The sequence below is a fragment of the Schistocerca serialis genome, chromosome 4 (genome assembly GCF_023864345.2).
Source record: "Schistocerca serialis cubense isolate TAMUIC-IGC-003099 chromosome 4, iqSchSeri2.2, whole genome shotgun sequence".
NCBI classification, from domain to species: domain Eukaryota; kingdom Metazoa; phylum Arthropoda; class Insecta; order Orthoptera; family Acrididae; genus Schistocerca; species Schistocerca serialis.
In genome coordinates, this window is record NC_064641.1 from 220,889,904 (window position 1) to 220,914,504 (window position 24,601).

The 24,601-nt window shown below is 39.8% G+C and overlaps 1 protein-coding gene across 1 annotated transcript in view; it reads right to left on the reverse strand.

The window, feature by feature from the left end:
* Positions 1-10,680: 10,680 nt before the first annotated feature.
* LOC126473594 (NADPH--cytochrome P450 reductase) overlaps positions 10,681-24,601 on the reverse strand; it is a 204,628-nt gene continuing 190,707 nt past the window's right edge. Inside the window, exons 11-15 of the mRNA XM_050100741.1 lie at positions 18,980-19,140; positions 12,875-12,978; positions 12,008-12,114; positions 11,777-11,898; positions 10,681-11,687 (exon numbers count right to left, since the gene is read on the reverse strand). Coding sequence (XP_049956698.1) covers positions 11,543-11,687; positions 11,777-11,898; positions 12,008-12,114; positions 12,875-12,978; positions 18,980-19,140 — 639 coding nt within the window. The 3' untranslated portion in view covers positions 10,681-11,542. The remainder of the gene's footprint in view (positions 11,688-11,776; positions 11,899-12,007; positions 12,115-12,874; positions 12,979-18,979; positions 19,141-24,601) is intronic.

Consider the following 24,601-nt stretch of genomic DNA (forward strand, 5'->3'; position numbering starts at 1 on the left):
TTCGTGAATTCCTATCAAGAACAACTGCCAAGATGAGAAACATAGTATCAGATGTCCTTGGTGTAGCAAAGAAGCTTAAATCACTTAATAAAGGCAAGGCCTCCGGTCTAGATAGTATACCAGACAGATTCCTTTCAGAGTGTGCTGATTCAATAGCTCCATATTTAGCAATCTTATACAAATGCTCAATCATAGAAACATCCATACCTAAAGACTGAAAAATGCCTTAAGTCACACCAATACCCAAAAAGGGAGATAGGAGTAATCTGCTGAATTACAGGCCCATATAATTAACGTCAATTTGCAGTAGGGTTTTGGAATATATAGTGTGTTCGAACATTATAAATTACCTAGAAGAAAACATTTTATTGACACAATCAGCACGGATTCAGAAAATATCATTCTTGTGAAACACAACTATCTCTTTATACTCAGGAAGTAATGAGTGTTATCAAAATGGGATGTCAAATTGATTCCATATTTTTAGATTTCCAGAAGGCTTTCGAAACCATTCCTCACAACTGTCTTCTAATCAAACTGTGTGCCTATGGAATATTGCCTCATTTGTGCGACTGGATTAGCGATTTCCTGTCAGAAAGGTCACAGCTCATAGTAATAGACGGGAAGTCATCAAGTAAAACACAATCAATATATCCGGCATTCCCCAAGAAAGTGTTATACACCCTCTGTTGTTCCTGATCTATATTAACGACATAGGAGACAATCTGAGTAGCTCTGTTAGATTGGTTGCAGATGCTGCTGTCATTTACCATCTTGTAAAGTCATCAGATGACCAAAATGGACTGCAAAATGATTTAGATAAGATATCTGTATGGTGCAAAAAGTGGCAATTGACCCTGAATAAAGAAAAGTGGGAAGTTATTCACATGAGTACTAAAAGAAATCTGCTAAATTTCAATTATGGGATAAGTCACACCAATCTGAAGGTTGTAAGTTCGACTAAATGCTTAGGGATTACAATTACAAGTAACCTAAATTGGAATGATCACATAGATATTGTTGTGGGTAGAGCGACCAATTCATTGGCAGAACACTTAGAAGGTGCAACGGGTCCACTAAAGAGACTGCTTACACCACGATTGTCCACCCTATGCTGGAGTACTGCTGTGTGGTGTGGGATTCACATCAGATGGGATTGACAGATAACATTGAAAAAGTTCAGAGAAGGGCAGCTCATTTTGTATTATCATGAAATAGGGGAGATAGTGCCACAGACATGATACGTGAATTGGAGTTGTAATCATTAAAACAAAGGCATTTTTCGTAGCGACAGGATCTTCTCATGAAATTTCAATCACCAATTTTGTACTCCAATTGCAACAACATTCTGTAGCACCAACCTACATAGGGAGAAATGATCATCACAATAAAATAAGAGGAATCAGGGCCACACAGAAAAATTTAAGTGCTCATTTTTCCCGCGCACCATTCAAGAGTGGAATGGTAGAGTGACAGCTTTAAGGTGAGAATGAGCTTTTCACTCCGCAACAGAGTGTGTGCTGATATGAAACTTCCTGGCGGATTAAAACTGTGTGCCAGACCAAGACTCGAACTCGGAACCATTGCCTTTCATGGGCAAGTGCTCTACCATCTGAGCTACACAAGCACGACTCATGCCCCGTCCTCACAGCTTTACTTCTGCCAGTATCTCATCTCCTACCTTCCAAACTTTACAGAAGCTCTCCTGCAAACCTTGCAGAACTAGCACTCCTGGAAGAAAGGATATTGTGGAGACATGGCTTAGCTACAGCCTGGGGGATGTTTCCAGAATGAGATTTTCACTCTGTAGTGAAGCTGTGAGGATGGGGCCCCGAGTCATGCTTGGGTAGCTCAGATGGTAGAGCACTAGCCTGTGAATGGCAAGGGTCCTGAGTTCGAGCCTCGGTCCGGCACACAGTTTTAATCAGCCAGGAAGTTTCATCTTTAAGGTGGTTCATTGAACCCTCTGCCAGGCACTTAATTGTGAATAGCAGAGTAATCATGTAGATGTAGATGTATAAGATTTGTGAGATCAGGTAGAGCATATAGTGATCTTTCGACCAATGTTGGTTCAAACTGCAACTAGGGATACAGCAAGGGAGTGGCATGTGCTGTTTACAAATACAATATCCCGCCCTTGGCACTTTCTCCAGTCAGGCCGCCCTTCCAGTAGAGGGTATAGCCTCACAGCACAGAGGAGTCAGTGAAACATTTTGTCCTCAAGATTAATGTGAAAATATATTTTGTACAAATATTGAAGCTGATACATACAGTGTAGTCCATAGGTGTTGATTCATGCTTCTAAAATAAAAACAGGCAAATAAACAGAAAGTTAAAGTCAGGTAGTAAGGGGGGGGGGGAGAGGGGGGGGGGGGGGAGAGAGAGAGAGAGAGAGAGAGAGAGAGAGAGAGAGAGAGAGAGAGAGAGAGAGAGAGAGAGAGAACGAACCTGTGCTGCGAGTTTTGTTTCCAAAATGGTGCTCATTTTCTTTTGGAAACCACTATCTTGGATACAACTCATAATTTTCAAATGGAAAGCCATATGACTCATCAAACAGACAAACAAGAAAATCAATGGTGACTCATTTGAATATAGATTTAGTGACTCAAGGTATGGCTGAAGTTTCTTCTTTACGGTTGGCCTGGAAGCAGGTGATATTAACACAAGCTGAACACACTGAGATGCTCCAACTATTAGGAGAGAGGAGCATCTTTGTTATCACAGAGGGTTTCAACGACTGTAACCCAGACAAACCACTCATAACCCACACTGTGGTGGTGAAACTGCTTGCAAAATTCCGTAAATCTGGCTCTGTCACAGACGAACCAAAAAATGGATGATCAAAAATGACTGGATAAAGCAACATCAACCATTGTTCTGGCATCATTCAGTAAGGAGTCCAGAGTGCAGTACTCCTCACATCTTGCAGGAAAGTGAGTCCGTTATACATCAATAATGGTAATTTTGGCCTTACATAAATGGCACGTTTACAAAATGCAGATGTTACACTATCTCACCATGAACGATCCAGTCTGCAGGAAGAGCTGACAAAAAAATGTTGTTTCCCCTGTGACACACCCTTTACGTATGTAGCTAATTTCTATGTAAATGGAGAGACTAACACCATCACAGACGCTGGTCAGAAATCGAACCACATTAGATGAATCCATTAAAAGGAGTTGGTACATCAAACGTGATGGTTTGGCATGGAATATGGGATTCTTCTCTTGTTAGGTCCTTCTTCATTCAAGGTAAATTAACAGCAGTCTGTTGTCTGCAGCTGTTAGATGAAAATGTGCTGCCGCCGCTGTTGTCTGAAGATGTGACATTTCCATTTTGCTTTTAGCACAATGGTGCCACAACTCATTATGAGCTAGCTGTCCAGGCTTACATGGATAACTAGTTTTCCTGGATGTAAGTCCGTTAAATTTTTATCTGTGGGGTATGTTAAGACAACTGTGCATGCAGTGAACATCAGAAATCTTATGCACCTCAGGGAGCACACTCTTGAAGCTTGTGCTCACATTCTGGTACTCACATTGTTTAAAGTGCATGAGTAATTATATAACAAGCACCTTACAATGTGCTAGGCAACACCCCAACATCCTGGTTCTGTACATAACTTGAGAATGATGTAAGGTACACTCAAATGAAAGACATTTATTTTGCTCATAAAATTCTCATCTGTTTGACACATAACATGACCTTCTTTCAATAATAATAATAATAATAATAATAATAATAATAATAATAATAAAAAGTGTCCATCACAATTTTTACTAATTTTTTGAAAATCACTTTCACCAAGTATAGGCTAGTTTCATATCTAAAAACTCATTGCAGCAACTGTTGACAATGCACAATAACAGCTGCAATGAGTTTTTAGATCTAGAGACGGCCTACACTGGCTGAAACCAGTTATAAAAAAATAATAGAAGTTGTGACACAGATTGTATTATTCACATACTCAGAACATACAGATCACTGTGGTGTCTCCACAATAGTACAATGCAAACTTTTTCTAGTGATAATTACAAGTTGCATTTCAGATTCTAGCTTCCAGAATAGCCGCAATGTGGTAACATAGCACCACACGTTCCATCACCCCTCACCATCCCACACTACTCTATTTTAAATTTCTGTTTAGCCACTTGTTTTCGTTTTAGAAGGGTAATCGAAGATGGAGGTAACTTTTCGAAACAGTTAACAACTGCACAGGGAATTAGACAACATCTACATACAAGACATCGTCACCTATGGCATACATATCAACAGACTAATAAAACTGAAGTTATGGCATTCAAGGGAAAATTACCTATCAGATCTAAAATTGTAGTAAATAATGTAGTAGTGGAACAGGTAACCTACTTTCACTATCTCAGCTGTAACAAGGAATTAAATTTCAACAATGAAATTGACAACAAGATCCTAAAATTTAATGCGTTTTGTGAAGGGGCAAAAAACATACTATGTTGTATGGATCTGAAACCTGGGTTCACAGACAAAAGGATATAAGCAGGGATACAGGCTGCAGAAATGAGATTTCTCTGCAGTATTAAAGAGTGCACTAGAGAAAATCAGTTCAGCAATGAAGACATTAGGAATGAATTACAAGTTGATGCAATGAACAAGAAATAGACCTATATAAAAACAGATGGTGGGAACATGCAGACAGAATACCTCAAAGAAAAGTTTCAAAATTAATTCTTGACTACAAACCATGAGGGAAAAGACAAAGGGGAGGCCATGGAAGAGATGGCTAGACCTTGTTGACCAGAACAGGTGAAATCGCCTAATCCATGAAGGGAGAAGATATATTGCATTCTTCAAGAACCCTTCCAGCAACTACGAGGGCAGTTCAATAAGTAATGCAACACATTTTTTTTCTGAAACAGGGGTTGTTTTATTCAGCATTGAAATACACCAGGTTATTCCCCAATCTTTTAGCTACACAACACTATTTTTCAACGTAATCTCCATTCAATGCTACGGCCTTACGCCACCTTGAAATGAGGGCCTGTATGCCTGCACGGTACCACTCCACTGGTCGATGTCGGAGCCAACGTCGTACTGCATCAATAACTACTTCATCATCCGCGTAGTGCCTCCCACGGATTGCGTCCTTCATTGGGCCAAACATATGGAAATCCGACGGTGCGAGATCGGGGCTGTAGGGTGCATGAGGAAGAACAGTCCACTGAAGTTTTGTGAGCTCCTCTCAGGTGCGAAGACTGTTCGTTCAGATTTTTGTGCCTACGAACACGCTGAAGTCGTTTCTTCAATTTCTGAAGAGTAGCACTATACACTTCAGAGTTGATCGTTTGACCATGGGGAAGGACATCGAACAGAATAACCCCTTCAGCGTCCCAGAAGACTGTAACCATGACTTTACCGACTGAGGGTATGGCTTTAAACGTTTTCTTTGTAGGGGAGTGGGTGTGGCGCCACTCCATTGATTGCAGTTTTGTTTCAGGTTCGAAGTGATGAACCCATGTTTCATCGCCTTTGACAAGAAATTGTCACCCTCAGCCACATGACGAGCAAGCAATTCTGCACAGATGGTTCTCCTTTGCTCTTTATGGTGTTCGGTTAGACAACGAGGGACCCAGCGGGAACAAACCTTTGAATATCCCAACTGGTAAACAATTGTGACAGCACTACCAACAGAGATGTCAAGTTGAGCACTGAGTTGTTTGATGGTGATCCGTCGATCATCTCGAATGAGTGTGTTCGCACGCTCCGCCATTGCAGGAGTCACAGCTGTGCACGGCTGGCCCGCACGCGGGAGATCAGACAGTCTTGCTTGACCTTGCGGCGATGATGACACACGCTTTGCCCAACGACTCACCGTGCTTTTGTCCACTGCCAGATCACCGTAGACATTCTGCAAGCGCCTATGAATATCTGAGATGCCCTGGTTTTCCGCCAAAAGAAACTCGATCACTGCCCGTTGTTTGCAACGCACATCCGTTACAGACGCCATTTTAACAGATCCGTACAGCGCTGCCACCTGCCGGAAGTCAATGAAACTATACGAGACGAAGCGGGAATGTTTGAAAATATTCCACAAGAAATTTCCGGTTTTTTCAACCAAAATTGGCCGAGAAAAAAAATGTGTTGCATTACCTACTGAACTGCCCTCGTATTACCGCTAAGTGCTTATACAATATGATGTGCTCAAGAAGTTAATCACTAACCATTTATTCAGTAACTACAGGATCATTTCTCATTGTTACAGGCATTATCTTACATTTATTCATATTTAAAGAGAACATTTGGTCATTACAGCCAATCCCCTTAAGATTGTCCTGATGGTACTTTCCTGTACACAACAGTATCATCAGCAAGTGATCTTATAGTACTGCTAATCCAGTCTGATAACTCACTTATGGATACTGAACAATGGAAACTGCAGGTTGGAATATCAACAATGTTAGCAAAAAGGATAGATTGCTACTCATAGTAAAGACGACATGTTAAGTTGCAGGCACGCACAATGGACTGACTTTTACATATTTAGCTTATAGTCAAAGCCTTCTTCAGAAAAGAAAAAATAACACATGCACATTCACAAAAGCAAGCCCACATCATACACACGTGATCATCACCGGCACCTCAGATCGGAATGCAATTGTCACACTGAGTGGCAATCTGGAGTGGGGCAGAAATGGGGGAGGGATAGTAGAGCATGGGTGGGGGAGGGGAAGGTGCTGTCTGGCAGAGGTGAGGGGACTAAAGGGAGGTATGACAAGACTGCCATGTGCAGTGTCAAGAGGCTGTGGGGAAGGTAAGTGTGGAACAGAAAAGGAGAGGAACAGCATAGAGGAAGATGGGTAACTGCATTGGCAGAGGGTGGCACACAATGACAGTGAGGGACATGATTAGGGAGAAAGTAATAGGACAGGAGGGATGGAAAGTGTTGGGTGGAGGGTGTGGAGTTAGTAGGTTACTGTAAACCAAGGTCAGATTTGGGAGCAGAGATTGGGTGTAAGCGTAACTCCCATCTGTGCAGTTCAGAAAAGTGCTGGTCGAGGAGAGAATCCATATATCCCCTGTTGTGAAGCAGCCACCAAAATCAAGCAATTTATGTTCTGCATGTTGAGCCACAGGGTGGGATACCGTGCTCTTGGCCACAGTTTGGCAGTGACCACTCATTCTGGTAGACAGTAGTTGGTACCTGTACCAGCATAAAGAGCTCTGCAATGATTCCAGCAGAGCTGGTATGTGACATGACTTCTTTCACAGGTGGCCTGGCCTCTGATGGGTTAAGACAAGCAGGTGACAGGATTGTAACAGGAAGTGCTGGTTGGTTGAATTGGGCAGGTCTTACACCTGGGTCTTCCATAAGGACATGATCCCTGTGACAGGGGTTGGGATTGGGAGTGGCATAGGGATGGACTAGGATGCTGTGGAGGTTGGGTGGGTGATGGAACACAATTGTAGGAGGATAGGATGTCCATTTCAGGTGATAAGACAGATAATCATAACCCCGGCGAAGGATGTTGTTCAATTTTTCCAGTCCAGGGTAGTATTGGGTGACAAAGGGGGCACTTCTTTGCAGCTGTTTCTTGGGGGTGGTGGGAGGATTGGGGGTGTATGGGGATATGGCACAGGAAATCTGTTTGCGGACTAGGTCTGGGGGTAGTGCCTATCTGTGAAGGCCTTTGTGAGATCTTCAGTATACTGACCAAGGAAGTTCTTGTCAATGCAGATACACCATTCCCTGGTGGTCAAGCCATATGGGATTTTTTAGGTGTGTAAGGGATGGCAGCCATCAAAATGCAGGTACTGTTGGTGATTGGCGGGCTTAATGTGGACAGAGGTGTAGATGGATCCATCACAGGGGAGGTGGTCAATGCCCAGGAAGGTGGTACGCTGTGTTGACAAGGATCAGGTGAAATGAATGGCAGAGAAGGTGTTGAGGCTGTGAACGAAAGAGGATAGGATGTCTTGGCCCTGAATTCACATCACGAAGATATCATCAATGTACATGAACCAGACCAGGGGTTTGGAGTTCTGGGAGGCTAGAAAGGTTTAGCCTAAATTGCCCACAAGTTTGGCATAGAAGGGTCTTATGCAGATGACCATGGCTGCACCACAGATTTGTTTGTTTATCTTTCCTTCAAAGGAGAACTAGTTATGGATATTGAGAACATTAGAGATCTTATTACACTTCCTTGTGCTACACCAGATGTTGCAATTGTTTCTGTGGAACATTTGTCTTTCTATACAGAATATTGCATATTTGCAAAGATATTCCAGAAGATGACATCCTGGCTAATAGTGATGTAGTATGATGTCCAATATTGTTCTAAAATCTGGAAATGGAGAATCTGCCTTTTCTTTTGCATCTGTTTGAATATTATCATGTATGAATAAAACAAATGTATCAGTTGGCTGCATTATTTCTTGATTTCCGAAAAGCATTTAACTCAGTACTACACCGACTTTTATAAAGAGAAATATGATTACATGAGGCATCCAACAAAATTTTTGACTGGATCGATGGTTTCTTGAAGGTAAAGATTCAGCATGTTATCACAGATGGGAAGTCATCAGAAGAAGGTGAAGAAACTTCAAGAATTCCCCTGGGAAGTGCTGGGTAGCTAACTGTTCACTTTGTATATTAAGGAGTGAGTGAACAATGATAACAGCAACATCAGACTTTTTGCAAAAAATGTAGTTCTCTATACAGGAAGAACTATATGGAAAAAAGCTGCACAGAAGAATGGCATATTATTGAAGTAGAGAACACTCTGAAGTGCTGGAGTTGCAATAACATATAAAGGTAGCAAACAATGCACATCAGATTATAAACTGCACAGATATAAGTATACAAATCTGCTGGAGAAGAAACTGGCTTGTTTTGTGCATATTCCATTCACCATGAATGAAGGTGGATAACTTTCTTTTGGAATTTTAGGTATTATGAGGCAGAAATTGAAATTTAATTATAGGATATCAATGAAAATAATCAAATCTTGAAAATATAAAGTTACTGGATAGATGTAAAATCTACTCATCAAGCAGCAGCAGGAGGAAACACATGTTTTCAAGATTTCGGAGACTGTGGCTCCTTCTGGCAGAAGGGTTGAAGGGAAAGGACTCGTGAAGTTTAGGGAAAGGGATAGAGTTTGGAAAGTCACCCAGAACCCTGGGTCATGGGAGTCTTACCAGACAGGAGGAGGAGGACAGTCTGATTGATGGGGACTGCACCAGATGAGATTTGAAAATCTGAGAGCTTAAAGCTGGAAGATTGGGTAACATGCAAGACAGAGATTACTGCCAAAACATCATACATGAGATAATAAGATTGGAAAGCTAATTGCATTGTATGTGATAGAAGTGTGAAAGGGGGGGGGGGTAATGGACAGTTCAGGAAATGAAAGATGCAGAAAATTAAAAGGGAGTGAAGAAAGGAACAGTTACTGTGAAGAAATGCTATGCGCAAAGAAATTAATGAAAATTAAGGCCAGGTGGGTGGTGAGAATGAATGACATTTTGTAGTCCTATTCCACCAAATGTGCCATCTAGATTCTTCCCCCAGACACCAGTTTTTCAGAACTCCGCAGGTGGAAAGTGGCACTATAACATGTCCTTGGTTCTTGCCACCCATATTACCTTAATTTATGTTAATTTCTCCAGTCTCAGCATTTCTTCACAGTAACTCTTTTCTTCACTCCCTTATAGTAGCAAATAAGAGGAATAGGTCCGTAAACACACAATAATTTTTTTGCACTAATGGAAGTGGGTAGGGTTACACCAAGAAGTACTAATCCAGTATTTATCAATCATTGTGGAGTTGTTCATCACATAATTGATATTAAATGACTTAACTTTCAGTCCCTTGAGGACTGATGTCTGTTATCATCAGTAGGAGGTGTGACTGCTGCAGACACAAATACAGTCTTGTATTCACTGTGATACGGAAGCAAACAGCCTCCAAATGTCATCCTGAGGAACTCGTTGATATTCTTGAAATGGATACTGTGTCAGTTCACACAGATTGCTGGCTGTAGGCCCTGATTTCCCCCCCACCCCCACCCCCATACTTACTTGAAACAGGGCTTGACGGACCGAATATCTCTTGACAAATTAATACTTAAATAAATGGACTTTTTCCTTTTGTGCTAAACTACCTTCAAATATTACCTATTACATAAGGTGTGTACATTTTCTACTCCAACAGTACACATAAAACTAAATGCCAGAATTAATAATTGCAGAAGAAGAAAGCACTCCAAGAAACAACAGTTGTTTTGTGGTGTACACAATTTTTCACCCTAAATAAAAATTTTTTCCCCCAAAAACTATCTGTTGCATTACACGACGGTGTCAACATTGTTGTACACTTATGTTGTAAACTTATGGTATCATGTTTTAGTATATGAAGTGAAATCTTTAAAGTCCGTTAACAGGCTAATTTCATTTTTGATGTGTGGTTGTTTTCTTATAAATGATATAAATTTAAATTTTCAGTAAACAGATGAAAATTTTAATATTATGCTGCCTTGTTCCATTTTACTGTTTTGTCAACTGATCCTTCTAGTGCATCATCATCTCTCCAACAGTGTCACTCTTGTAAACTGGAATACTGGCATGTGCACAACTGCAAAAAGTTTCAATATCATTTATTTGGATGGCAATACCACAAGGAAAATAAAACATTAGCATAAAGACTTATTTTAAACAATACTTTAATACTTTAAATATCACTTCCAGTGAATTTCACATAAATATTTTAGCACCCAGATTATTTCTGGATCAATGTTTTTCTTTTTTACATTTGATCAAATATTAAAGCATTTCTTATTCAATAGTTACCGTACTCAAGGGAATAACTTACAGTGATACTTAAAACAGTAGACTGGTGTGATCTTGGCTTAAGGCAAAACTGTTTAGACAAAGAATGCTGCAAAATATATCACAGTTATCTATGCAAAATGTGTCAAACAAGCCAGGAATCTAAAGATTTGAAATTTATATAAAAGCAATTTGATATAAAGACTATAGATCACAGCTGCCTTTGTGAGATATTTTTCCAGTCACCTGAACTAGAAAATTGTTAACACAGGGCCAGAATTATTACAAAGAAATTGAGTAATTGAGTATCGTCATTATTCTGTCAAACCTCATGAAATTCATTTTGAAAACTTGTGCCTTCTTATTCTGTCAAACAACACAAATTTCATTCTGGAACCTTGCACAAAAAACTAAATGGTGAGGTTTGCATTTCTGCAGTATAGACAAAGAGGGTTTCGCAGGTTTAAAGTTGCACATGATTAACAATTCACATCTATTTACTATAAATACAAAGTCTCTCTTCATAAAAAAAATAACTGTAGTTTCACATTAAAATGATCACATAAATGTCTGTCCCTACTGATGAAAATCTGGGCAGTTTCAACATTTTACAAAACGAAAATGCTGCAGACACTGCCACTTTATGGAAACAAAAATGATTCTCATGGGAATGTCACAGTTCATTTCATCTGTGCTTTCTGTAGTGATATCACATGCCTTGACTTCTGAACCAGCAGCTTCAGCTCCATACATCTGAAGAGTATCTTTTCTGGTTCTCCATCTTCTTCACATAGGCCATAGCTTCTGACTCTGACATGTTTCCTTTTTCCATGACAACTTTCACAACAATGTCATGCACATCGCGTGCCATATTCTTTGCATCTCTGTAAATGACAAAAAGAAATGCCTGTAATCGCTTTTTATAACAAATTTACACCAGTATTCTCAAAATATAGTGTTCAGGATTACCTACCCACAAACATATAAGTGCCCATTGTTTTCTCCAATGATACTCCAGATTTCATCTTTGTTCTTCTGTAGTAGGTGGGTAACATAGACTTTCTCTGCTTGGTCTCTTGAGAATGCAACATAGATCTGTGAACAGTTAATCAAAATTGAGCAACCTGACTGATTCAATTTGCTCAGCACTATACCCACAATTAATGCAGTATAAAACCCCCTGAGGTCAAACTATGATCCATACCTTAAGTGAACCATCATTGACATACTGTTCCAGTTCATCTTGATAGATAAAATCTTCAGATTTCTTACGACAGCCAAAATACAGTATAGTGTCACCAACTGGCTTCCCTGTAAAATAATCCAAATATCAATACTCTGTGTTAAAAAAAGTTAATATGAGTAATAGTAAGTTGCACATGGTGAACCTGAAGCACACATTCTGACAAATGGGAATCTGTTTCAATATCAAAATCAAATATTCTCTTTTGAAAAGCTGCAGGAGACAAGCACACAGGCGTACCAGGTGGGATGGCTGCAAAGCAAAAGTACTCTATGTCCTGTATTAGAACGAGAAAGATAATGCAGCCACAATAATACCAATATTGTACATTCTCCATAGGTGTGCTTCTTAATGCCTAATGACTCCTTTTATCAATTTTTCTTATGCCAAGATTACGAGAAGTGATCGTGCCCAGTTGCCAATTACCAGCCTGTGTGACAATGTGCTAGGGTGAATCCAAACCTCTCTATAATGCATCTTTAAGTATTGAAACACAACACTGTTAAGGGTGAGTCAACCCATGATTTACTCATCGATGCAAGTTTTGAATTTTTACTGGTAATCTTTCATGTAACCTCACACATCATGAAAGATTGGAATTCCCATTTTGGACACCTCAACTTCAGTATTCATAGTATCTGTGTGTGTGTACTGCCTTCCTGTCAGCATTATATGTGAACATCAATGCTTTTATTTATCAACATCTAGTTCAACTTCTATACCGCATAAGCTATCATTCTAGCAAAAGCAATTTTCAGTAGTTATTAATTGCAGGTTAACCATAGCAGATAAACAAAAATATCGACAACAACAGATAAGTGGCTCTACCTTCTTTTTTTGAAAGATGCCGTTCTTGAATAAACCCACGGAAAGGTGCCAGACCTGTCCCTGGGCCAATCATTATAATGGGTGTCTGAGTTCTTGTTGGCAGCCTGCAAAGAAATACAGACATGAATAATTGTTTCAGATCAATACAGACATGAATGAAAAACTTAATGATTTCAGTAGCCAAGAGACTGAAAAGTCTCTGAGTTCTCTGGGGCTAAAGACCAATGAAACAACTCTACAGAATCCGTGACTGATAAACTGTTATGGTTTGTCCCATCAAATTTGGACTGTGAATGACAGAGCTCCATCTCACTAGGAAGCAACAGTTTTAGCAATAATTCCTGCAGACTCATTTTATAGTTAATATTCACTCAGTATGAGAAATGAGGGGCTGGTGGAAATTAGCACTTGACAAAATTATATATTTTTTCCAAATAAATGGGAAAATTAGCTTTTAGAGAAGAATTTATAATCAGATTAATTGATTGCTTCATTCATTCATTCATTCATTCCATAAATCTCATCATCAAAGGGAGCCTTAAGGATCTGGAGTGACTGACAATATGCATTAAAATTGTCCTGGGAGGAATACAGACAAGACGAGGATTAAAAGTAACTACTCACTGTACCCTTGAAGCATTGAGTTGACAATAGGGACATCAAAAAAAATCATAACTAAGTTTTCAGAACACACAAAACAAGTTAATAACACACACACACACACACACACACACACACACACACACACACACACACGTATTTGCTTCATTTTATTGATTAGAAAGAAGATATTCAGCAAAGAAGATATTCAGCAGTCTGTATACTGGAAAAGTTACAACTTTAATATGAACACATGTGTTAACCAGGAAAAAAAAAAAAAAAAAAAAAACCCACGAGTCCAAACATTCTGATAAATTTCTGTATCTACATCTATACACCATGTCCACCTTAGAGTGCGTGGTGTGGTGGATGGTGTTACTGGTACCATATCGTCCCCCCTCCTCCCCAACCTTCCTTTCCTTGTTTTATTTGTGAATGATAATGGGAAGAACAACTGCAAGCAAGATCTAATTTCTCAGATATTCTTTTTGTGGTCATTTCAGGAATGAAGCAAGTAGAGGTAATAGTTCCCTGATTCTTCTTGGAATGTACATTCACACAATTTCAACAGTAAATCTCTGTGATGCACAATGCCCCTCTTGCAGTGACTGCTGCTGAAGTTTGTGGAGCACCTCCATAACACTCATCCAGATCAAAAGAGCATGTATGAAATGTCACTTATCGTTGATCTTCTCTATCTGTTCTATTAATTCAGCCTGGTAAGGGTCTCAGTCTGATGAGCAATACTCAAGAATTACCAGAGGTTGAAAGGTTCTTTTATTTAGAATATGACTGGTTTCAGGTTCCTATACGCCCATCTTCAGGTGGTGTAACTTCATGCTGTGACCCCGAGCATCACGGTGGATAAGTACAGGATGTGGTGAATTACCAGCGTGCGCAGAGCACGTTCACTGGCAATACACTGTGTTCTGTACTTGTCCACCATGGCACCTGGGGTCACAGCACTAAGTTATAACACCTGAAGATGGACATATAAGAGCCTGAAGCTGGTCGTGTTCTAAATAATAGAACCTTACAACTGCAGCAGTATTTTCAACCTCTGGTACAATGCTCAGTTGTGGATATTCCTCCGACAGGATTGATTGTACTCAAGAATTAGTCTACAAATGTTTTGTAAGTCACTTTTTCCACTGAACCTCAGCCTGACCCTCTGCTTTTCCTACAGCTAGGAGTTGTTCCACTCCAGGTCACTCTGGATCATTAGTCCTAGGTATTTTATGGCTGTTACTTTTCTCTCAGTGATTTATAGTTAATAGCATAACTGAAAAGCAATGGATCTCTTTGCTTATTTAACATTCAGTGCCAAAAAGCAAATCCTTGCTTTTGTTGTCTATCCTCTGCAGGTCATCCTGCGTTTCCCTCTGCAATCTTCTATTATTTCAATGTTCTTTCCTGTCAAATTATGTCTTCTAGGAAGTCCTTAATTCAGTTACAAATTTCATCCAGTAATGAGTAAACTTTTATTTTGTTCACTACATTGCAGTTTGTAATTGTACCGAGTACATTCTGGAAGTTTAAGATGATGAAATTAACTTGGCTGTTGTTACACATCATCTTCTGGTGCTCATGGAGGAACAGAGTCAGCTGAGTTTCACATGATATCTATTTGTAGAATCCATAATTATTTTAATGGTGTCTTGCCCCACTCATTACTAATAGGGTGCCTATGGGATGCAGTGTTCTCGGAGTGCTATACAACAATTCAGTCAAATAACATTAGGAGTTTTATTCCCAGAAAGCAAATTGACAATACTTAACTTGACTATAGCCAATGTTGCTAGAGAGAGGCGGCATCAAAACAATACAGTCTGATAGTGAAGCACTAAACACACTGCAGGCTTGGGCTGATCTAGGCAGCAGAGGCTAGCAGGAGCTGCGGATATATTCACTTGCTGCAGGGGGCGCGCCTGGTGCGGCACCATCCGATTATGCGCACCATTGGCTGCCCTTTTTTCATCACCTTCTCTGCTCTTGCATGCCACCTCTTCATTCCGGTGTTTGTGGTTACGCCGGAACAATTTTTATGAAGGTAAATGAAATGAGCGTGTGGCATTGATGGCTGGGAGGCCCCAACTAGGGAAGTTTGGCCAACGAGTTGCAAGTCTTATTTCAGGTGATGCCACATTGGGTGACTTGCGTGTTGGTAACAATGAAGTGATGATGAGGACAACACAACACCCAGTCCACAAGCAGAGAAAATCTCCAACCTGGCCAGGAATCAAACCCACTGCATGGCAGGCAGACCCATTACCACTCAGCTAAGCAGGCGGAATTTATAGAGGTGACTGTTGTTTTCTAAAAAGGTCAATGCCTTAGCATAAAGAAGTTCTAACAACTATTCTTGAAAGCTGAATTACCTTCAGTTTTTTTCCAATCAGCTGGTACCCTTGATGTTTGCCAGCAACCTGTTAATGGCTTTTGCACCAGAACATAAAACTCCATTCAAAGTAGTAGGCAGGAATGCGAAGTCTACAGAAGCATTCTTAATTTAAGCATTGTGGCTGTTAATTTTACAATTAATGTTAAATTCACTAGCTAACCATTAACCACAAATATCATTAGGAGGTAAATACAGTGTATCCATTTATGTGATGACCGTGTGCATGGGGTTGTGTTCATCATGAACCGGAACCACATAGCCTGGTCGAATGGGTTCCATGTCTCCCTCTCAATACTGCACTGCAAACCCCTTCAGCCTGTGTCATTCAAGCAGTAAAACAAACATCATGGGTGTAACAGTGAAGTCTATGAATGCAGCAATGGCAATACCAAATTGTTCCATTCCACAATGAGTGTTTATTTACAATTTGTATGCCTGTACGGAGTTCAGTCTTACTGTCCAGAGATTGTTTGAACAGAGGTTGCCAGGTGTTTGAATTCTGAGTTGTGATGTAATTCACAAATTAATGAATAAACTTTATGATATGGGAAGTTTTCATGACAAGAAGTGTAAATGACGTCGTACAGTGGTCACAGAAGTTAATCTTGATGACATTGCATAATGCCTGGAAAATTGCATTATTAAGTCTCTCAGATGTCTTTCACAGCAAATCCAAATTTCTTACACATCTGTTCAAAGAACAACTAAGTTACTTGGACTAAGGCCATATAAAGTAACATCAGTGCAAGTACTTAAACCTGGTGATTCTGTGCACAGGGTTATATTTTGTGAACGTGTGTTGAAACAAGTGCATGATGGTGAAATGGATCCTCACCTCTTCTGTTTCCAGACAAGACTTGGTTCCATATACAAGAGTATGTCAATTCCCAAAACTCTCAGAATTGTAGCACTGACAGACCTATTCCATTGAAGCACTTCATGATCAAAAAATAGGAGTGTGGTGTGCAGTTAGTGCTGACAGAATAATAGGTCCAGTTTTTTTTAATAACACAGTTAAAAGTGAAAAATAAGTGCAAAAGATTTTGCAACCATTTTTAATTAAATAAGTGCAAGAGTATGAAGCTTTGCACTTTTTCCGTAGGTTTTGACAAGGGCTCATACAGCCAATTTGCACATAATTCACGATGTGTTCCATGCCAGAGTCATTAGCAACAATATCTGGCCCAAGCGTATTCCCAGTTCAACTCTGTGTGTTTTCCATTTGAGGGGAGCACTAAAGGATAAAGTGCATCCAACAAATCCACAGACATTACAGAAACTCAACAATAAGATCTGCAAGTCAATTAATTCTATTTCTCAAAGAGAATTACATCGTGTGATGAATAATTTCTTGAGTAGATATCAGAAATGTGAGGAAAACTATGGCACGCAGTTCCACCACCTCCTTGTATGACATGGGTGAGTACAAAATTTGCATATATTTTTAATTTAGTACTGCAGTAGTAGTGAGGCAACACAGCATCTCATTCACAGGGCAAAAGTGCCCTTACTGCCTGCTATCTACTGTGCTGTACATGCACTCATCGGATAAATGGAACACCCTGTATACTGGCACATGATTGTAAGAACCCCAAAGTCCCTGAAATGCATCTGCCAGATCTTTATTTGATTTACATTGCACACGTACTGCAGACTACTGTATGGTAATAATTTTTGACCTCTGTTACACTGCTTCAAAATATTATGCCATTGGACATTTCTGAGTCAAAGTACGCAAAGTACAATAGCAGTCCCATCCCCAAGTTAACACAATGTGAGATATTTGCAAGTACAAATCAGGTAGAATTGAGCATTTTGACTAACTTATCCAGGCACTGGAATAATGTCAGTTCACTGTAGAAAAATATAATAAGCACAATCTGCTTTCCTTAGATAGTCAGAAATATTTGTTTAATTCAGTTACAAACAGGAATGACTTCAAACAGAAGAACAAAATCACATTCAAAGAGCCCAACCGCATAACAAATGAGGATTGATATGGCTGTAACATTAATACAAAATAAGCCTGAAAGTAATTAAGAAAGATTACAGTTTAACTTCCTACTGACAACAAGGTCATCAGAGACTGGGCACAATCTCTGATTGAATAAGGAAGAGGTTCGGAAATTGGCAGTGTCCTCTTCAAAGGACCTATCCCAAGCTTCATCCAAATCAATTTATGAAAACTACAGAAAACCTTAATCTGGGTCAGTAGACAGTGATTTGAACCCCAATTTGAACACTATTCCCCCTGAAAGTGACCATCAGCTAAATCACTGTCACCTTGACTGGGTTTTTTGAATATATTTATTGTCTATGCTATCATTAACTAGTATAGCTTTTCTTTAAAAGAGGCAAAGTAATGAGCAAAATTGGAAAATAAAAACTAAGTGTATGTGAAAGGATCAACTGCTGCAGATGCATATTGCCAATAATAATAATAACACTGAATCTAGACGCTACTTGGCGAAGTTTTATCTTTCGGCTGCCAATTTGTAAATCGGTATTTTACCCCTTCCCCAGTTTATGCCTTACATCAGCTCTCCCTTTGTGTTCTATATATGGAGTACAGTGCAGTAAGCTGGTTACCATGTAGCCAGAAAAACCAATATCATGTAGCCAGAAAAACCAATATATTTATCTCAAGTCATCTCAGTTGTTGCTGAAGAATGTTCAGTCATAAGGTTAAAGGAGAATTTTGTTCTCTATGTCTGCGATTTCCTATGTAAACTTATCTCTTTGCTACAGTTATAAAGTAACTATTTACATTCGAAAGAAGGCTACAAGGAGAGATACTGAAGTGAAATGTGAATATTTTAGTTAACTGTGTGATTGCTTATTCCCACAGAACAATTTCAGCTGCCTTGACAATCAAGCAGCAGCAGTAATAGAAGTTAGTTGGAATGTTTTACAGATAAATTTAACCCAAATCACATTCAAGCACAAGTCCTCATGTTAATTTTTAATCAGTTACGAGACCTAAAACAAGAGATGTAACTACATCATTAAGCAGTGAACAGGCATCCAGTTGCTTTGGAACAGATTAAAAAAGAACCATACAATGCTAATTTCACTAGAGCCAGATTAAGCATTTGCACTATTACCTGAACTGTGATCTTCTAATGTAGATTGGAGTAGTGGGTGTAAAATCTTCTTTTGGTTGCTTCTTCTTCAGCCAACTTGTTGCAACACCCTTGTTGTGGCGACCAGTAGGTGTCGTATAATCCACCAACACTGCTGTCACATGCACTGAATTTGGATACACCTAGAGGAGCACACAGTAGTTATTAATATCATAATGAACTAGCAGGAATGTGATACAAATAAAGAGTAAAATTATGATTACATGAAGCTGCATGTATATGAAATAAATGAAAAATAGTTTTATCCGTGGTCAGACTTGTTTGCTTATTGGTAATTGGATACATACTTCCTGTGATGTACCTGCACATATTAATTTTTCGATTGTACAATGTATCTTTCTCTAGAAATCAGTTTTACTTTAACTCACATCTCCCTTCTTTTATCACTTTCTTATGCTCCATTTGCCACAGGATATTTTTATATTATTATACTAATAGTAGTATTATTAGGTTTTCTTGCACGTAAATTGAGAAGATTTGGATTATTTTCACAAGTGTGGGGATGCTCCCGTACTACTACTACACCAAAACCAATAAATCAGAGCCACTACAGTATGGTACTCTGATAATACTGTCTTTGCACTTTGTTCAACGAGTGACTTTTCTTATGGTTTTCCACCTTAGGCTATGTCCTATCTGAGTGACAGAGGCGACCAACAGCGTGTGACATACGGATGGGTGACAATCCAGCTATAGACAGCAGCATCAGGGATTATGCCCTAGTGATCGGTGTGTTAGTCAGAAACTCTGCTACAAGATGGCTACAAAAGCCAACCAAATGATTCTATAAAAATGTGTTCATACATTGTGAAATGTTGTTGTACCTCATAAGTAAGCCAGGAAAATTAGCTTTACTTAGGAAAATAAGGTGATAAAGGAGCACTGTGCTGAAATTTACAACAGGTGGGAGGGGGGAAGGGGGGGGGGGGGTGCTCTTCATGGAGAATTACATCATTTATATCATTAAATATGAAGATCACTGGACAAATTCTTGAAATATATGAGAATGAGGACATATGTTTAACTATCTCATCAACGAATTAAATCAAGTGTTTCTTACATGACCATGAATGTTCAGTGACCAATAACTACACAAGAATGACTGACCACTGCTAGTAAAGAAGACTGACTCATTAAGCAACAAGTTGTCCTTAGGGTAGCAGTAGCATCTTTGACTAGCAATCTACTTTGTCATGGGTCTCAGGTTTGGGCCTGGTTACACCTTAAATTTTAACAGCCTCAACTATAACCTGTTAAATGTACAAAGTTTTATCTATACACTTAGACTGCATCACAAAATATATTTTTAAGGTCTTATCAAAGTACTTTATCTTTAAATGTATACACACCTATCCCAATATATCATACACATTAAATTCCTAATAAAACACACTGAACAACCAAGAAGTGTTACTGATTTTTGATTGTTGAGAACATAATTCATCAGCAATCAATGTTAATTCCACGTGTTTCAGTTAATCTAAATAGTCTGCATAAAGAGAAGGTCAAATGTTTTACAAATTGCTTTTTCTAAAAGTAAGGAATAAAATATATTAGAGAAATATTTGATGTATCTTATTCATTGTACACGATTCAAAGGCATTGCCAAGTTTGAAATAACTTTAGGCCTCTGAAGACACCAAGGTAGCAAAGGGTTGCATCCCCAGATGTGTATTTGGAGGTCTGATAGATCCAGATCCTTGAGACAGTCAACAGCATGTATCCCAAATGGCTTGGTCACATGGGGCCGACTCCTGAACAGCCATTCAAAGGCAGGTTGGACCACTGCACTAAATGACAATGACTGAGGTGATGCTGAGATTTTCAATGTCTGTTGAGCCAAAAGGATACAGTGCCAAATCCAGAGTGATGGTTCACAAGCCTCTGCACACAGACTCTAAACTGGGCTGGTCCGAAAGGCTCCAGTCGATATACCAATGCTCTCATGGTGGATAGCGTCTAACGTCTTGAGGTAGGAAATATGAGCTGACCTATAGACCACGCTGCCATAATCTAAATGTGATTGACCAAATGCCCTATAAAACTGTAGGAGGCGGGACCTGTCAGCTCCCCATGTTTTTCCACTAAGCCCATTTCAAAATATTCAATGACTGGAAGCCCTTTGTATATAGGTCTTTCAGGTGTGGGAGCGGAGTTAACTGGGAGTCAAATAATAAACCCAAAAAGCACACAGTTTCTTAAAAACGTAAAATATTGTTCCCCACTGTGAGCACTGGTTGGTTAAAACTTCAACGAGCACAGTTAAGATTGACACATGTAGTCTTCTCTGGTGAGAACCGAAAACCAGTTGTCCTGGTCCAGGTTTCCAGCCTTCTAATGGTCAGCTGAAGCTGCCTCATCATCATTATAAGATCAAAGGAAGAGTAGAAGATTGCAAAGTCATCTACAAACAAAGAGCATTGACTGCGGAGGAAATGCCATTGATAGTGATGGCAAACAACGTGACACCGAGTACACTGCCTCGGGGGATCCCATTGTCTGGAACATAGCAGTCAGACAAGGCATCGCCAAAGCAATATTGAAAACACCGGTCCTCAAGAAAGGATTGGATAAGAAGTGGCAGGCGACCATGTAGTCCCCTTTCACGAAGTTGGCAAAGGTTGTTGTACCTCCAGGTAGTGTCTTATACTTTTTCATGGTCAAAAAACCACACAAACCAAACGGTTTCAGCATAAGTAGGAACCCTGTATCACAATCTCCAGTAGAATTAAGTTGTCAAGGGCAGAACAGTAGCACCTGAAACCGCACTGGGAGCAGCTCAGATGACCTCAGGATTCAAGCATCCAGATGAAGTGGCAGTCAACCATACGATCAAGGGCCACACACTGGTAACTGTTGGGAGCAATTCGGTCCTTTCCTGATTTCCAGAATGGAATTAATATCGCCTCCTCCCAAGTTTTGGGGTACTGTCCATCAAACCTGATCTGATTGAAACAAGAGAGGAGCTGTCCTTTCACTTCAGGGCACAGATGACGAAGCATGGCATAATGAATCTCACCAGGTCCTGGAACAGTGTCTCTGGCTGCAGGCAGAGCTGATTCCAGTTCCCACATGGAAAGCTGAAGCTTGTAGACTTCCTCATTATGTGAGACGAAATGAGAGTTCCCTCATCTCTGCAGTCCTATGGAACACCTGAAAAGCAGGAGCTTGTATGGGTTACGTAGTGCCAGCAAAAAAGTGTTCGGCTAAGACCTGAGCCATATCTTCTGGCACATCCACCAAGACCCCATTACTTGAGAAGGCTGTAAGGGGATGTCCACTGCCCTTGCCTGAAATCCACCTTATTGATTCTCAAACTTGCTCAGTGGAAGTAGATCGATTAATGGAAGTCCTTCCAGGAAGCCCTCTTCTATTCTCATACAGATTTGAAAACATGAAGGTTTTTCTGAAGTTGGATGGAGTTTGAAGTTCCGCAGAGCTGTTTGTCTGGCTCTGATTGCCAATCGACAGTTATCGTTCATAAAGGTACAGGCCGTCGTCCGAGATGGTTACTAGACTGGGGGGTGGACTCTGCACCAGCCCGCTGGATCTCAAGTTATATGGGTCACCATCTCCTCTGCACAATCCTTTTGTTCAAAAATAGCCTATGTAAATCTGTAGCCACTTCCCACTGAACTGAGTCTGCAATAGCTGGGAAACAAAAACAAAGGTCAATGGCTGAGAAAGACACTGTAGCTGTGGAAAAGTGTGTCATCTGACCCCGAGGTTAGAAGGCACATATGAGTTGCTGTTTCAGCTAGAAGTGTTCCATTACAAAGTCGTTTGACACTTTTTAGGGACCCAGCAATACTTTCCAATGCCTTGTGAATATAGAAAGGGGAGACCATCTCAAAGATTTCCCCTGTTTCTTCATTACAATGAAAGTGTTATGGCACACTAATGCTCTTTTACATAATTCTGCAACTTCTTTTTGGGAGGATTAAACAACTGAGCTCTCTTTGATGAGTGGGTGTAGGTACTACCTGAGAATACACCCATCCCATCAGTAGTAGTAGTAGTTTGATGGGACCATTCCATAGGGATCCCATGAGATGCTAGGAAAACAACCCTTGACCAAGTCAGAGCTCTGCATGACTGAGCAATCTTTATACAACTTGGGGGATGGCACGCACACCTTGATGCTGAGGGTTTTCTTATAGATGTGTGTACCTTCCTTGCGGTCCAGGCAGTGAAGCAAATCTACGTTCTGCAAAGCACACAACATTCCACCGCTGCACCACACAGTGGTTGCTGAAGCATGCCTGGAGTTTATGGTAACAGAGGACTGATGGCGTTTACCAGTCCAGAGCTCAGGAACCTGGGGTCACCAAGCCCAAAACCAGCAACCAAATGCTGAGACGCTGGGGGGTACTGACACCTTGTTTGCTTTCCTAGCATCTTCTGTTCCCAAAAAGTCTTACATTTAATATATGATTGAAAGGAAGCCTTTTTGGCACTTAAATATCACAACAATGTATCATTTTATGTGCAAAATAGCTAGGCCTTGAAGAGATGAACTTTTTGACACTTCATTTTCATAGCCAGCAGCAATTGTTTGTGAAATATTTAAATGTTCCCTAAAATCACTAAGTTTTTCTTAACTACCTGATTACTTTAAATAACTAAATATTTCTTTGCAAAACTAGACTGGTCAGTTCCGTATCCTATTTGTTTATTTCCCACTCTTTGTATGTATATGAAAATTTGGACAAAAACCCATTGTGTAATTTATAGACTCATGTGTCTGCACTAAAACATTGGGTATTTTTTATCATTTATGAAATGTGACACTTTATATAGCCACACAGTTCTGGATGTGCAGGGATGGAATTTTATGTGCCACAAATGACCTGTCCCCAAATTTTGTGCAGTTATTTATTTAGTTTCATGCAGCATAATTACTATGATGAATAATGAAAAGAGATTCAGCCCTCTGAGTAAAGATATCAATCTGTAAGATGTGAAAGTATCAAATTTTGTCAATGATCAGGCAGTAATATAATACCAAAACTACTTCAGTTTTTCCTTTTATGGCAGACTTACAGAAATGTCAGCATGTGAGCATTTTGTCATTCTTATGTAGCCTTAGCCTTGAACATCTGAAGTTATGCACCCACAGTGTTGAATGCAACTGGGCATTGTTGACACATTATTAGCTTTGTCACTGACTAAGCACTAGCAGTCCAGGTCAGAGTAAGCCAGGCAAGTCTACACAAGTACCATGGTGTTACTATTAAGTACAAAGTATGGTTTAAATATTCTGATAACAGTGTAGAAACACGTGATGTATTTTAGGTAAGTGTGTTCTAGTATGATCTGATATATAGAAAGTGACTGATTGTAGGAGAAATATGCACTGAAGCACCAAAAAAACCGGTATAGGCATGCATATTCAAATACAGAGATATCCAAACAGGCAGAATATGGAGCTGCAGTCGGCAATCCCTATACAAGACAACGAGTGTATGGCACAGTTGTTAGATCAGTTACTGCAGCTACAATGGAAGGTTATCACGATTTAAGTGAGTTTGAATGTGGTGTTACAGTCGGCACACGAGTGATTGGACACAGCATCTCTGAGGT